The sequence below is a fragment of the Trachypithecus francoisi genome, unplaced genomic scaffold, assembly GCF_009764315.1.
Source record: "Trachypithecus francoisi isolate TF-2019V2 unplaced genomic scaffold, Tfra_2.0 Lachesis_group10, whole genome shotgun sequence".
NCBI lineage: Eukaryota > Metazoa > Chordata > Mammalia > Primates > Cercopithecidae > Trachypithecus > Trachypithecus francoisi.
Genome location: NW_022681455.1, coordinates 74,742,794 through 74,759,598, shown reverse-complemented (window position 1 = coordinate 74,759,598; position 16,805 = coordinate 74,742,794). Strand labels below are relative to the sequence as shown.

At 43.1% G+C, this 16,805-nt stretch overlaps 1 protein-coding gene across 2 annotated transcripts in view; it reads left to right on the top strand.

Moving 5' to 3' along the window:
- Positions 1-16,805, top strand: part of PRKCB (protein kinase C beta) — a 391,108-nt gene that overhangs the window by 324,650 nt on the left and 49,653 nt on the right. For both annotated transcript variants that reach the window (XM_033217733.1, XM_033217732.1), the window contains exon 10: positions 78-251. In XM_033217733.1, coding sequence (XP_033073624.1) covers positions 78-251 — 174 coding nt within the window. The remainder of the gene's footprint in view (positions 1-77; positions 252-16,805) is intronic.

The window sequence follows — 16,805 nt, the reverse complement described above, 5'->3', positions numbered from 1 at the left end:
ACAAATGAACACCAGCTGCTCATAACTGGCCCCCAGACTCCTTCCAACTACCCTGACATGCTTGCTCTCTTTCCCAGGTCATGCTTTCAGAACGAAAAGGCACAGATGAGCTCTATGCTGTGAAGATCCTGAAGAAGGATGTCGTGATCCAAGATGATGACGTGGAGTGCACTATGGTGGAGAAGCGGGTGCTGGCCCTGCCCGGGAAGCCGCCCTTCCTGACCCAGCTCCACTCCTGCTTCCAGACCATGGTAACTTGTCCCATGGCCCTGGGTATTCCACCTCCAGGGCTTCACTAGGCTTTGGCCAAAGCTATCTTAGTAGCACCCACCACAGAGATACCTGCACCCTTCCCTTTCTAGACACAGAAAGATGTAAGGCCTAGGAAAGTCAGCTGAGAGTTCTGAGGTTGCTACTGAGAAATGCTCTCCCCTGAGGCAGGTGCTGCCTCAACTCAGATAAAGGAACTCAAGCAATTGATTTTATAATCAACAGAGCAGGGCCTTTCTCTGACAGCAAGGGGTGACTTGGGGACAGGAGCTGGGTGAAAAGGTTCACAGCTTGTGGCTCTAGATGGTTCCATTCAGCCCTCCAGCCCTTTGGATAAATGCACGAGTACATCTCTGCAGGTTGCCTGAGGCCTTTGCATGGGCCTCGTTGGAGGGAGGATGTCGCCTCAGAACACAGCCCTCGAGGACTCTCAGGGAAGGTACACAGTGTCCTGGGAAGGAGCTAGTGAACTCAGAGCCATAGCTGCCAAGGTGAGAAGGGAGCTTTTGTCCACTTTCTGCTCTTGACTGTGATTTCAACCGTATCTGCAAGAGCAAGAGTCCCTGCTTTAAGTAACGTCTTACCTTTTCCCTGTTCAAATTAGACCTTGGTTTCCAAACCCAAGGACGGAGAGGTCAGAGCCCAAATGCGAAGGGGTACAAAGTTAATTGATGCCTTTTAGGCTTCTCAGGGCCAATGGCCTGGTGACTTAAGATGTTTTGGGGACTTTTCAAGATTAATTTTGACTCTATCCAGTTCTCAACTTACTGAGTAAAGTGACTGATTTTAGAGCCCAACCCATATATGAGATGGGACACTATAGCACTTTGCATCTAATTTGACGTCTTTAGTGATTTCCCTCTCTCTTTAATTCTTTTCTTTTATCTGTTCTGTTATCTGCTGAAGATATCCTGGGCTGTGTGACCTGTCGCATTTTCATGATCTGGGTTTCACTGACGAGAGAGGCTTGGGGTACCTCAACATGTTTCCTCTGTCTTCTGTATTTCATGCAATTGGCAGCTGGTTCTGGAGGCTTGATCAGACTCAGCTAGGATCTCTTTGGCAAGACCATAGATGGTGGCCTGTTCTTTCATCTGAAGGTGTATAATGGCTGGTTGTCTCTCATAGTGACGTTGGCAGCGACTGATGCTTGGTGCCTAGATCTGTTCATTCATTAGGGATTGTAAAATGGTGATGTCCTAATTCTATCATTTATTTTTCATTTACTAGTGAGAATGCGTTTATAAGGAAGGGCCTCCCTTCACCTATTCCTTGGTTCCCTGGCGGTATAGTTCATGTGAAAAAGGCAGGATAAATGCTTGATTCTTTCTCTTTATTTGATAGTTATCAAGATAATAAATAGGTTCACTATTGTGCTCCAAGGGTGGCTAAAGTTGGCTTTTTTTTTTTTTTTTCTAAATGGGTTCTGGCTCTGTCTCCCCAGCTAGAGTACAGTGGCATGATCATGGCTCACTGCAGCCTCGATCTCCCATGCTCAAGTGATCTTCCCACCTCAACCTCCCTAGTAGCTAGGACTAAAGGCACACACCACCACGCCCAGCTAATTTTTGTACTTTTAGTAGAGACTAGGTTTCACCATGTTGCCCAGACTCGTCTTGAACTCCTGGACTCAAGTGATTCACCTGCTTCGGCCTCCCAAAGTGCTGGGATTGCAGGCATGAGTCACCATGCCCAGCCAAAGTTGGCTTTTAAAATAAACTGCTTTGAGTGGAAGAAGAGAGACAATAGAAAGAAAAATATTAAGTGAATGATAATTTACATCATGCAATGGAGACTTGGCAAAGACCAAGAAAGGAGTACACCTAACCTTGCTAGTCCAAATCTCTAGTCTTACCATGGGGATTTAAGGGCCTAAAGGTGTTCAAGTGGTGATAGAGAGAGGGCTGGGATTTAAACCTCTAGGCTCCCCTACTCCCCTACCTTCTGCCTTTTCCATTGGTTATCCCCAAATGGATTCATTGACATCCAGGCAAAGGACAGTCTCTGTGCAGTAAATCAACTAAGAAAGGGACCTTGTTCCTAGCAAAGAGGCTGAGCAGCTGCAGTTTTCCATTTCAGTTGGATATGTTGAGAGAGGGAGAAATTAATCATGGGTGACTAATGTTCATTGTGGTGTATTTGTTTCTGATTTATTGATTTAAAAGTGATTAGAGTAGATTTGAGATAATTCTTTTAATATTGAACCATCCCACTCACCTGTATTGCAATATGCTTTCTGGAATTAGAGAGTAGGGGCTGGGTGTCCATAGAAATTTTGCAGAACTGTGGGTCCCCTCCAGGGATTGTCATGTGCCAGGGAAGAGAGACTGAGAACCATGAGAGCCTAGAACACAAGAGCTCAGTGGGTTTGGATCTTGCATGGTGACATGATTTGGCTGTGTCCCCACCCAAATCTCATCTTGAATTGTAGTTCCCGTAATCCCCGTGTGTCATGGGAGGGACCCAGTGGGAGGTAATTGAATCGTGGGGACGGTTACCTCCATGCTGTTTTCATGATAAGTGAGTGAATTCTCATGAGATCTGATGGTTTTATGAGGGACTTTTACCCCACTTCACTCTACACTTCTCCTTGCTGCTGCCATGTGAAGAAAGATGTGTTTGCTTCCCCTTCTGCCATGATTGTAAGTTTCCTGAGGCCTCTCTAGCCATGCTGAACTCTGAGTCAATTAAACCCCTTTCCTTTATAAATTACCCAGTCTCAGGTATGTCTAATGGACTAATGAGAATGGGCTAATGCACATGGGAATGAAGACCTCCCCATGTTGGAGACCAATGCAGAATCTCCCCATCTGGCAAAGCCAAAGATGGCACAGATTGCTTCCTCAGTCGTTGAGGGTCAGATGAAGTCGTTAATCTATCTCTAGGCACTGTATCGATTGAAAGAAAAAAGTGCTTGCGGAGACGCACTCACTGCAAGCAAGAGACCCTGGGATGCCAAGTGCACTTGGCTGAGGGAAGAGCAGATCCCCTTCCATCTCACCTGCACTCTGCGCATATGCTCATTGAGTGAAAAGCTCCAATTTAAATTATTTTTTCTCACTTTTTTTGGGCTAAGCACATATATTTTAATGTTGCATAAATTAAATGTATTTTCAAAGACTTATAATAATGCCTACTATATGTGAGGCACAAGGCAAACAATTTTAAGTCTCATGACAACTTAGATAGGTTCTGTCATCATTCCCACTGTGTAGACCAGGGGACTGAGGCCACACAGCTAGTGCATTTCAGGACCAGGATTTGAACCCAGGCAGTCTGGCTTTAAAGAGTTTTGCATTTAACTGCTATGCTCTGAGATTTTTTTTTAAAAAGTTATATATATATATGTATATGTGTATGTATGTGTATTATATGTATATGAATAAGTATATGTATTTTTAGAGACAGGGTCTTGCTCTGTGGCCCAGGTTTGAGTGCAGTGGACCAATTATAGCTCACTGCAGCCTTGGATTCCTGGGCTGAATAGATCCTCCTGCCTCAGCCTCCCTAGTAGCTAGGACTACAGGCATGCACCACCATGCCCAGTTAATATTTAAAAATGTTTTGTAGAAACAGGGTCTTGCTATGTTGCCTAGGCTGGTCTCAAACTCCTATGCTCAAGCAATCCTCCTACCTTGGCCTCCCAAAGTGCTGGGATTACAGGTATGAGCCACCACGCCCATCCTGAGTCTTTTGAGTGTGGATCACCCAAAGACCACTCCACCCGACAACCCTGGGTTGGAATCCCCCCTGCAGGCCTGTCTCTAGGCTCCACCAGGAGCCTGTGCTCTAATCTAGCCACAGTCACCTTTCACCTGTTTAGTGAAGCCACAGTACCTCCACCTCTTAGCTTCTCTATCTCTGCATGAAACTTGACGTTCCATCTGAGCCTCTACCATGTATCGGTCTTCAACAACGTTGCTTCAGTCCAGCCTCACAAAAATCTTACAATGAAAGTGATTATCTACTGTCCCATTTTGCAGGTGAAAGGATTGAGGATCAGGGCTGCATGGTAGTTCTTCCTCAACACAGCACTGGGTCATTGGCTCATTGAGCTCAGAGCCCAAGCTTTTGTTAGTACATCATGTTGAGTTACCACCAAAATGGCCTTGACAATGATGATACAAACAAGAACAAAAAGCAGCAGCTAACAGTAATAGGTTGAGCACTCTACTCAGCACTTTAGCTGTGTTATTGCATTTTATCCTCCTGACACTTCTATTGGAAAGGTACTATTGCTAACTTTAATTTACAGACAAGAATGCTGACATTCAGAGAAGTTAAGTAACTCATGCACCGTCACACAGCTGCTAAGTAGTGGAGCTGAGATTTGCTCTTCAAGACTCTAGAACCCCAAACCTGGAAGCTTTTGCTAACCTACCTGTGCCTTAACTTCACATTCTTTGTTTTGGTTTATGGAGTATTTTCACTTTACAGCCAGGCACAGTGGCTCACACCTGTAACCCCAGCACTTCGGGAGGTGTAGGCAAGTGGATTGCTTGAACCCAGGAGGTTAAGACCATCCTGGGCAACATGGCAAAATCCTGTCTCTACAAAAAAATTAGCTGGGAGTGGTGCACGTACCTGTAGTCCCAGCTACCCAGGAGGCTGAGGTGGGAGGATCAACTGAGCCTGGGAGGTCAAGGCTGCAGTGAGCCGTGATTGCATCACTGCACTCCAACCTGAGCTACAGACTGATAAATAAAATATAAAATATTTTTAATTTTACGATCACATCTGATCTTCACAAAAACACTGTAAGTACTATGGTCCACATTTCTACTCAATGGAAACTGACCCCCAGAAAGCTGAAATGGCCCAAATTCCACAATTGGTAAGTGGCAACTCCAGGGCTTGAGCTCAGGTTTTCTAATAGGCTTTTGGGTGTTTTTTTTTTTCCTACTATAAAAGAGTCACCCCACTTATCCTACAGGGATATTACAAGGGTTAGGTAAGATTTTATCCATGGTAATGATTATTAAAATTTAGGGAGCACTGCATATACATGAAGCAAACCATTGTTACTATGGCTAAAGTGAGCAGGAAGGTGATACCTCTTTCTGGGGATGTCCGGGAAAATGGTCATCTGGCTCCCACTCATTTTCTAGCATTGCATGGCCTGAATCTGCAGAGCAGGGCTTCAGAGGAGGCAGTGGAGCTGGAATAGACGGTATCCGTAAAAGGCCATTACTGCCTGTATACAGAGAGTACTAATGCTTACTGATTATTTCAACAAAGACTTATTCATTGAAATAATTGTATCAGGCCCCAAAACATGATGAGGCACGAAACAGATAAAGTCCGTGTTCCTTTGGAATTTACATTCTCGTGGGGGAGACTGATAATAAACTATAATAATGACACAAAGTAAAGAGGATGGAGATGGATGGATTGGGGCAGAAAGATGCTATTTTTGATAGGATCATCAAGGAAGGTCTCTCTGATAAGGATGACATTTGAGCAGAGACCGGGGCGAGCAAGGGAGCAGGGCGGCTATCTGGGGGCAGAGTGTTCCAGGCAGCAGGAAGAGTGCGTGTGAATGCCCGCGGCGTGATCATGCTCCGCCTGTTTGAGGAACGGCGAGGAGGCCGGTGTCGCCCCGGTGGATTGTCATTTTGTATTTTGTGACCCAGAATTCTTTTTGAATCAGCTACCTTTTAAAAAAGAGACAAATCCAATATAACATGCTATAAATTTGATGTTTTTCTTGCTAGAGACTTAGAATTTTGAAGATAAAAGATTCTTAATAGACTTTTAAAAAATCTCGAAAGTGATCAAAATACTGGATAAAAGTGAAGGAGACAACCAGCAATGTACAAAACCATTTTTAAAAGATCAATTTTAAAATGATGCAAATTCGATTTTTAAAAACTTATTTAAAAAAGCAAAGTTACATCAGAAATATTCTTATATTGGAATAAAAATATATTTCAAACATATGCACGGCACGGTGTTAACAGAAAATGTAGGGTATTAAATCCTATTCAAGATATTATTGTAAGTGTGTTAAAATTGAATATTCACATGGAAAAGAATCAGAAGGGAGCATAAACAAATCAAAATATTGATTTGATTTAGGGAGGGGTCTGTGGGTAAGTGCCTTCTTTTTGAACTTACGTCATTTCAGAAGTAGTTATAATATAGCCGTTTAAGTTTTTTTTAATGTACCACAAGATGGCAAAGTTAATACCCAAATAGATGCAAAAGCTCCCGGAAGGGGGTTTCGTTTTCAGCGATTTGCTCATTAGATGGTTTAGGCAAATTGTCCTAGAAGCACAAAGGGATAATAAGCCTGTACTCCACAGTCAGGTGAATCTGGATCTGTGATTACTTGCTAGATGACCTCTAAGAAGTCACTTAACAGCTCTGAATATGAGTTTCATCATCTTTAAAGTGGCCATAATCAGGGAGGATTAAAAGAGATGGTGAATAAATATAATAAACATGAAATGGAGGTTGCCGGCATTATTAGAGCTGGGCTGGAGGTGCACCTTGCTGCATAGGCACAAAAGAATTATGGTTCTTCCAGTCCTTTTGCAGTTTTTCTCAGGGACAATTGTCAGCCCGGCACATTCATGCAATTTCCCAACTGCCAGTGGGCACAGGCAGTTAAGTTTCTTCAGCAAAACATCTATTTTAACTGTTTTCTTTTCAATTGAACATATGCACCTCTTTTTTTTTTTAAATAGAATTAGATTTTATGAGTCATTGAAGGACAGAAGTTACTTCCTCCCCAAATTTGCTGCCATGGCCCAGCAATAACTCAGTTGCAAGGCATGCTGGGAGGAACGTCAATTCAGAATGCAAGAGAGGACAGGGAGGGGGTGAGGATGATTCCCACTTGTAGAGTGGACCCCTGATGGCCCAAGAATGAGCCCCAAGAATGTCCCAGGGGTCCTGGTAACTTGGGCTCGGCTCTGGGCTGGCAGCAGTACCCAAGGATATCGTTGGACTTAAGGGCATTGCTGCAGGTGGCTCTGGCTGTTGTCTCAGTCAGCAATGATCGAGTTGTAAGAAACAGAACACCCTTCCCCTGCCCCCCACCAAACTATCTCCAATAGCTCGAAAAAACAGAGAAGACTTTGTGGGTTTTTTGTGTGTTTTTGTTTGTTTGTTTGTTTGTTTGTTTCTTTGGAACAGGATCTCCCTTTGTCACCCAGGCTGGAGTGCAGTGGTATAATCATGGCTTACTGCAGCCTGGACCTCCTGGGCTCAAGTGATCCCCCTGCCTTGACCTCCCGAGTAGCTGGGACCACAGGCATGCACCACCATGCCAGGCTAATTTTTTAAAATTTTTTTGTAGAGATGGGGTTAAGACCTATGTTGCCCAGGCTGGTCTCAAACTCCTAGGCTCAAGTAGTCCCCCTACCTCAGCCTCCCAAAGTGTTGGGATTATAGGCATGAGCCACCGTGCCCAGCCTGGAGAGGACTGTTGATGAGAAATTAGTTAATGGGTGCAATGTACCTTATTCAGGTGATGGGTGCCATAAAAGCCCTGACTTGACTGCTGTGCAATCTATGCAGGTAACCAAAAAAAGAGGATTTTATTGGAAAGAAACCACCCAAAGACAAAGGTGTACTTGGGCCTCATGAGGAGCTAGAATCTATAATCCTAAAGCAGTCTAGAATAAATTTCTGGGTTTCTTTGTCCTTGCTTTCCTTGTTTCTCCCTGCTCCTGGTAAACATGACTTTGTTAGCTCCTTGCAGTTTGCCTATCTGGCAAATTCCCTGCATTTCAAATCATAGTCATGGGAAAGACAATCTGGTTGGTTCAGCTTGGGGCAGGTGTTTATTCCTGGCCCAATCAGCTGGCAATTGGCTACTACTAACTCACTAGGAACCTTTTAAAAGGGGTTGTATCTACAGGGAGGGAATAATTGGTGTTCATGCCAGGTGAGAGGCGCCATCTTGAGTCCAAGGAGACAAACTGGATTGAAGCAGGACATAATTATAGCTTAGTGGTACAAACATGGCGTCATTGCCTCCCAGGAGAGGAAACTCGTGAGAGCTTGGCAGGTGTTAGGGCTTTAGCCAACTAAAGCTATCCAAGGATCTTGAGTGCAGGAAATGAATCAGAAATGCAACCCAGGCAAATAGAGCTGGGGCAGGTAGGAATAGACACAGCCTTGTGCTCTCTGTTTTCTCAATGGTAGCCTTTGCATATTCCTTCAATAATCAAAGATCTGTGGAATTCCAAGGAAGAATAGAGGTAGTTCTAGCCTTTGAAAACTTTGGCCTCTATGTGGAGGGACAAGGCTTAGAAAGCTGAAAAAAAAAAAAAAAAAAAAAGCTAGAGGAGCATCAACTGTGATCACAATTCTGACAGTGATTGCAAGTCTATAAAATATGGAGGAAAGAAAAGTTGTGTGTGAACATATGTCATTGAGTGCACACTTACTTGGGTAAGGCTTTTTGAGTTTGCATGGACTTGGCATACGTCATCTGATGTATCTTGGCAACACCCCTATGAAGAACAAGCTGTCATTACCCCCTTTTGGGAAGGCAGAGACTCTAAGTAACTGACCCAAGGTCTCAGAGCAAGTATCCAGTATAACTGCAACTAGAACCCAGGACTAGCTGATACCAGAACCAGGGCTCTTAACCACAGCACTACACAGCCTCTCTGGAGAGAAACAGATGGTTCTGAGCAGTAAAGGGATCAGCTTATAGACAGGATGAATCCACAGACCAGCTTGGAAAATCATTAAAGATCATTAAATAGACAAAGTCTTGCAGCAACTCCCCTTGGAGCATGGTACATAGAGCTGCACACGTGGTCAGTTTTCTCTGTTCATGGTATCTGATTAAAAGTGGCAAGTGTCCCCCTGGCAGTCACACAGGCATCATGTTACACTCCATTTTCAGCTGTCTTAGGGGAAGACTGTCTCTTTGAATTCCCTTGCTTCTTCTGGAGACCTCCAGGTGAATTCTGCACCTCCCACCTAGTCATCATTTTAAATCAGACTATCCTCATACTTATGTTCCAAATTTGGGAAATTCTAGCCAACCATTTTGCATAATGTAGTGACAGACAGACATTTGGTTTTATTTATTTACTGATTATGAGAGGTTAAGGAGAAGGGGAATTTTAAATTACCTGAAGGCACTTGAAGCTTAGAGGGCAGCGATAATCATGTAATGAAGAATCACAACAACAATGACAATTTTGAAGAAGCCCTTTAAAGTCAAGCAGACTAGCCAGTTTGAAGAGAAAGATGGTGAGTTTGCCTTTCCGAGCTTTTAATTGGAGTTGACGGTGGAACACCCACGTAGAAACGTCCTGTAGCCAGCTGGAGCTGACTGGAGCTCAGGAGAGAGGGAGAGGATAGAAATATAAGTCAAGACTCATCAGCCCAGAGAGATGAGAGTTGAAATTCTGAGCTGTGACAAGTTCTTCTTGGAAAATTGAGTAAGTAGGAGAGAGCCAATCTGGACTTCAAGTCGATATGCAAGAAATACTTCTTTTGATTTTCATATATTAGAGTCCAACAAATAAGCCCTAATCAAAAAACACTAAGTGTGGTGATAAGGAAGATTTTGCAATAATTTCATAGGAGGAATGGGGAACAAAAGTAAATTTAAGGGTGATGTGGAGGGGAATAATACGTAAGAATTGGAGGCAGTACGTGAGGTCCATTTACTTAGCTGAAGCCCCCATGGTTCACTCTTTATGCCTCTCATGCACTTTCTTTTATCACATTCTATTTATTTATTTATTTATTTATTTACTTTTATTTGAAACACAGTCTCACTCTGTCACCCAGGCTGGAGTGCAGTGGTGCAATCACTGCTCACGGCAGCCTTGACCTCCCAGGCACAAGCCATCCTCTCACCTGAACCTCCTGAGTAGCCGAGACTACAGGTGTGCGTCACTGTGCCTGGCTAATTTTTTTTATTTTTTGTAGAGCCAGGGTCTTGCCGTGTTGCCCAGGCTGGTCTGGAACTTCTGGGCTCAAAAGTGGTCCTCCCACCTCAGCCTCTCAAACTGCTGGGATTACAGGCATGAGCCCCTGTGCCCAGCCACATTCTATTTTAGATTAGCATTTGAATTAGTTGTCTATTTGTTTTAACCAAGATTCTGAATTCCCTGAGGGCAAGCCTGAACCCTTATTCATCATTTTCATCCTTTTAATGCCTGCCTAAAGCCATGACTTGCAAAAATAAGCACTGGATGAAAGTTCTAAAACTCACTTCTCTGCTCCAGATTGGCTCTGGAGTGCTTCTGACAATGTTTTCCAGATTTTGATGTTGCTTACTGTGGAGTGGGAGATGAACCTGGTGGTACATGAACACATTGCATTTATTTTTAAAATAAGTCATTTAAAGGATTGATGTACCAGAGCCAGACTGGATATTGCATAAAGATGATGGACTCCAGATATGCACTTCTTTTCTGCAGAGAGGTTGAATTTCCATTTATGGCTTTGGTATGAAATTTAAAATTTTTAAAATAATTGTGTTTCAGTTTTTTTAAGTGGGTTAATAAAAATACTTTTAAAATAAGTCAATTTTAGTAGAAAAGGCAGACAAACTTGGTAAAGATTTTTTTTTCTTTTCTTTCTTTTTTCTTTCTTTCTTTTTTTTTTTTTTTGAGACAGAGTCTCACTCTTGCCCAGGCTGGAGTGCAGTGGCACGATCTGGGCTCACAGCAACCTCCACATCCTCAGATCAAGCCATTCTTGTGCCTCAGCCTTCCAAATAGCTGAGATTGGAGATGTGTGTCACCATACCCGGCTAATTTTTGTATTTTCAGTAGAGACAGGGTTTCACCATGTTGGCCAGGCTGGTCTCAAGCTCTTGGCCTTAAGTGATCCACCCACCTCGACCTCCCAAAGTGCTTACAGGTGGGAGCCACCACACCCAGCCCAGATACGCACTTCTTTTCTACAGAGAGGATGAATTTCCATTTATGACTTTGGTATGAAGTTTAAATTTTTTTAAATAATTGTGTTTAAGTTTTTTAAACTGAGTTAATGAAAATTTTTTTTAAAATAAGTCAATTTTAGTAGAGGAGGGGGAGAAACTTGGTGAAGATCTTAAAGCCCGTTGGGAGATGAGTCACGTTCGGGTGGATGGTCTTAGGCAGTGTGTCATAATCTGGTCTTACCCGACCTTTCCCCCCTTTTCTCTTATATGACTCCATGAATTTTACTCTCCCTCTCCAGCAATAAGAGCCATCAAATCAGGAGCCTAAAGTGCTTAGTTGTATTTTCCACAATGTACGTTAAAACAAATACAAAGCCATAAAGGTGAAACCATCATAGATCCGTGGACTACTCAAAATGATCTCCTACCCATTTTGGGAAACACGGCCATTTGGAAATTTATTTGGCCCCTGTCCCTTGCCTGGGAATCCTTAACATCTGGCACTGTGGATTATCCACAGAAACATCTCTGGCAATAGAGTTGCTCCTGGCATAGAGTGGGCATCATTAAGTGTTTGTTCAGAAATAAAAGGACAGTGAGATGCCAACCATAACATTTAATAGCTTAGGCGCTGGTGTGTCGAAGCCACATGCTCAGTACAGTTCAAAGATGATAGATCTTAGGGTTTCCCTGCATATGGTTAGCGGTAGAAATATACCACAAAACACGGCCTTACCCACAGTGGAGCGATGCCCCAATGTGGGGATTCCGACTAATGAGTTTGGGGGGCAAGCCGAGTTCTTCCGAGCAGAAAGCAAGCGAGTGAAATCTCTCTCTCACTTACTTCTCTCTCTGCGGCCGATGCCATCTGCTAGCTTTAAAAATAATTTTTAAAAGCAAGTGTTTTGGTTCTCTTCAACGTGCAGCAAAGACAGATGCTATTTTTAGGCTTGTTTTCTATTAAAAAAAAAAAAGAAAAGAAAAAACCAAAGAACCAGGGGCTGGGTGTCGGCTGTTCTGGCTTACCGTCTGCATTTTGCTATCAACTCATATGTGACCTTCTGGCAAATCTCCTATACCTTGGACCCTGAGAACATAAGTGATCATTTGACCTCCTTTTCTCATTAGACGTGTTGAGAGGGTGAAGTAGTATTGGTCTGAGAAATAAAAACCATTCATTTTCTAAAAATTAGTCAGTCAGTGTGGGCAATACGGCAAAACCCTGTCTCTACAAAAACTACAAAAATTAGCCAGGTGTGGTTGTGTGCACCTGTAGTCCCAGCTACTGGGGAGGCTGAGGCAGGAGGATCACTTGAGCCTGGGAGGTTGAGGCTGCAGCAAGCAGAGATCGTGCCATTGTACTCCAGACTGGGCGACAGAGTGAGACCCTGTCTCAAACAAACAAACAAACAAACAAACAAACAAAAATTGGTTAACTTGTGCTCTCCTGTAACCTGCCAGCTTCTGTCTTGATGTACCACTAGATCTCCATGTGCCTTCTCTCCCCTCCTAGACTGGAAGCTCTTTGAGGGGAGGACACATCCACACATCCATACAATGTCTAGCTCAGAACCTTTCACACAAGATGTACCCACTGGAGGCAGCATCATGAGGGGTTGAGAGTGTAGAGTCTGGAACCAAATGCCTAAGGTTCTTCAGATCCTGGCTTTGCAGCAACTTATCAGCCGAGAGACCACTGGCAAGTTACTTACCCTTTCTGAGCTTCATCTTTCTCCTCTTTAGAAGGGAGAGAATGATTATACTTGTCACATTGAGTTTTGTAGAGGGACAAGTGAGACAAAATATGTAAAGCATTCAGCTCATCGCGTGGTTAAGTACCCAAGAGAGCTTAATTTCATTATTGTTGTTGTTGTAGTTATTAGGCACTCCCACATTTGATAAATGCACATATGACGTTACATATAAGATAAAGTTCTATGTGCTGTAAGGAAAATTTTTTTTAAATGGTGAATTAAATGTTTGTTATATGGCCAGCATCATGTTAGACACTCTACACATGTGTCGTTGTTTAACGCTCTGTGGGCAAGTCAAAAATGTCCCGTCTACAGGAGAAGAGAAAGCCCAATATTAGGTTAAATAACTGCTCAGTGTTGCAGTTAGTAAGTAGTGCAACAAGACTTCAAATACTGTGTTGACGTAAAAGGTGAAATCTTTGCTTCACTTTCCCACCACCTCTTCTTCTGGTTTTATAGCCCCTCACAATAGCGTTGCAACTTTTGACAGCAAGTCACCTTTTACATCGTGACTCAGCCATAGCAACATATAAATATAACCAAAACATATATTCCACAAAAAGTATTTAGTGGTGTTCTGTGCAGCATGCACTGATAATTTCCATTTCATTGTTTTTCTTTCTTCTTTTTTCTTTCTTTTTTTTTTTTTTGAGACAGAGTTTCACTCTGTTGCCCTGGCTGGAGTGCAGTGGCACCACCATGGCTCATGGCTCACTATAGCCTTGAACTCCTGGGCTCAAGCGATCCTCTTGCATCAGCCTCATGAATAACTGGGACTACAGGTGCTCACCACTATACCCGGCTAATTTTTTTTTGGGGGGGGTAGAGGCAGAGTCTTGCTATGTTCCCCAGGCTGTTCTCAAACTCCTAGCCTCAAGTCATCCTCCTGTCTCAGTCCCACCAAAGTTCTGGGATTGCAGGAGCGAGCCACCATGCCTGACCTCTTTTTTCTGTTCTTTTTTTTTTTTTTTTAAGTTGATCATGACCCACCAAATTGATTTAATGATCAGTTAAAGTGAGATACAACTTGAGTTTGGAAAGCACTGGTCCGGCTTCAATACTCAGGCAGTGCTGCCAGGACATCTCATTTTCATCACATGTAGCTTGCAGCCTTGTGTATGTTTCATTCCAGCCCCTCAGTCAGTCTGTTAGAGATGATCGAATATGTTATCCTCATTTTATAAGTGAAGATATCAAGGCTCGGGGATACAAAATGGTCTTCCCAAGCCTCCCCAGTAGTCAGAAAACGTGGAGTCCATGCTTTCATTCCACTCTTCTGACTGTATGAATGGTGCTTTGGAGACCCAGTAACTCCTGCTGCCTCGAGGATCACCCATTTTTCACTTAATTAATGTGTACTGATGGCTCGCTTTGGCCAGGCATGGTGCTGGGCTATTGGTACATAGTGGTAAACAATTTTTACACAGTGCCGGATTTGTGGAACGTTCAGTCACATTTGACATTAGTCCATTTCTTTCAGAGTGAGACCCTGAACCTTTGTATTAGCCTACATGACCTTACATGATGAGTCCCTCAGCACCGCTCTGGGCTCATCTCCTACGCTGTCCCCCTTCTTCTTTCTTCTCCAAGCACATGAGGTGTACTCTAGCCTCAGGGCCTTTGCACAGCCTGTTTCTCTGCCTGGTAAACTCTCACTCCAGATAACCTGCATACCTGCTTTCGTCATCTCCTTCAAGTCTTTGCTGAAGGATCGCCTTCTAAATAAGATTATCCTGAATGCTTTATTGAAATTGGAACTCCTTTCTCCCATCTCATCAAGCTGGTACTCCCAATCCTCCATACTTTGCTCTGCTTTTCCCCCATGGCACTTTTTAATCTTTTAATCTTCTATTTTTATTTTTATTTATTTATTTAATTTTTTGAGACAGAGTCTCACTCTGTTGCCCAGGCTGGAGTGCAGTGGTGTGATCTTAGCTCACTGCGACCTCCACCTCCCAGGTTCAAGCAACTCTGCTGCATCAGCCTCTCTAGTAGCTGGGACTAAAGGCACGCACCATCATGCCCAGCTAATTTTTGTTTTTATATTTTAGTAGAGACAGGGTTTCACTATGTTAGCCAGGTTGGTCTTGAGCCCCTGACCTCAGGTGATCTGCCCGCCTCAGTCTCCCAAAGTGCTGGAATTACAGGCGCGAGCCACTGTGCCCGGCTATCTTTTAACATTCTCTATAATTTATTTATTATGTTTAGCATTTATTGTCTTTATCTGTGTCTACCTGCTAGAATGAAAGATAAAGGCCAGGAATTTTTGTTGGTTTTGTTCACTGCTCTATCCTCAGCACCCATCTATAACCTGGTACCTAGTAGGACTCTATACATTTTTTTTTACTTGAATAGATAGATGAAATAAATAACCATTAAGTTCAAAATATAATTAACAAATTATGATGTGGTCAGAGATTTAAAAAAGAAAAGAAAAGAGAAAAGCCCACAGGGTTTCATGAAAGAGTATAACGGCAGACCTAATTTAGATTGGGTGGGTTAGAGGAAGTGACTTTTTTAGGCTGAGAACATAAGACGGACTTCAGTTCCCAAATTCGTTAGCGCAGACTCTGCCATTGCAAGCCAAAGGAATGTAGCGTAAAGGAGAGATTTCACCCAAGCAGAAGTCTCTAAGAAGAGACAAAGTGATTCATTCATTTAGCAAACACCCTCTGATGGAAGGAGAGATGCAAGTCACATATTGGTGTTGCCCAAGGACCAAAACACATATCTGTCTTATTTAATCCCAGCAACATCACTGAGGTTCTGCTCTTCTCTCCTCTTGACAGATGAGGAAACCCAGGTGTGTTGAATAACTTCTCCAGATACATCCAGCTATTAAGAGACAGAGCTGGATTTCCAAATGAAGTGTCTTTGGCACCAAAGCTTGTGCCCTTTCACTCTCTGGGCACCTACTATGTGCTAGTTGTGCTATCAGGAACAGGACTTACACAGCCAAGAAGGGCATAGCCCCTGACTTGAAGAAGTTCACAATATCCCTTGAAAGACATGCTGAAAACTTCCCTGATTAGGACACAGATTTTTTTCTGGCCCCATTTCTTTTGCTTCTGGACATGCCTTCCTAGGTTACTGTTTTTCAAACCTTGATCATTCATCTTTTTGTTATTGATAGCTACTGTGTTATCTTTTGGTGAGTACCTCAAAATTCAGTGGCTTAAAACAACAATAAGCATTCATTATCTCAGTTGCTGTGGGGCAGGAATTTGGGAATGCTTTACCTAGTTGATCTGGCTCTGGGTCTCAAAGGATTGAGTCAGATTGCCAGCTGGAATTCTATTCATCTGAAGGCTTGTCTCGGGTGAAGGATCTGTTTCCAAGGTGATTCTCTCATAGGACTGGAGTTGGTGCTGGCTGTTGGCAGGAGGCCTCAGTTCTTTGCCAAATGTACCTTTCTGTAGTACTGCTTGAGCATCCTCATGGCATGGCGGCAGGCTTCCCAAAAAGCAAGCGATCTGAGAGAGCAGGGTGGAAGCTGTAGGTCTTTTATGTGCTGCTCCTGGAAGTCATACATTGTCATTTTTGCAATATCCAATGGGTTACACAGGTCAGTCCTATTCGTTATGGGAAGGTACTACACAAGTACATAAATACCAAGAGTTTGAAAAATCACTGGGGCGGTGGGGGGGCATCATAAAGGCTGGCTACTACAGCTACCTATCATCTGTAACATTATTTACTTAATATTTTCCACTTTTTGTTAAAATCAGCCTTATCCTAAACAATAATATCAGTTAAGTCACAATATTAATATGCTAATTATATTTTCCAGCAAAAAATATAAACTTGTAATTATTATTATTATTATTTTTGAGATGGAGTCTCACTCTCACCCAGGCTGGAGTGCAGTGTCATGATCTTGGCTCACTGCAACATCCCCCTCCCAGGTTCAAGCG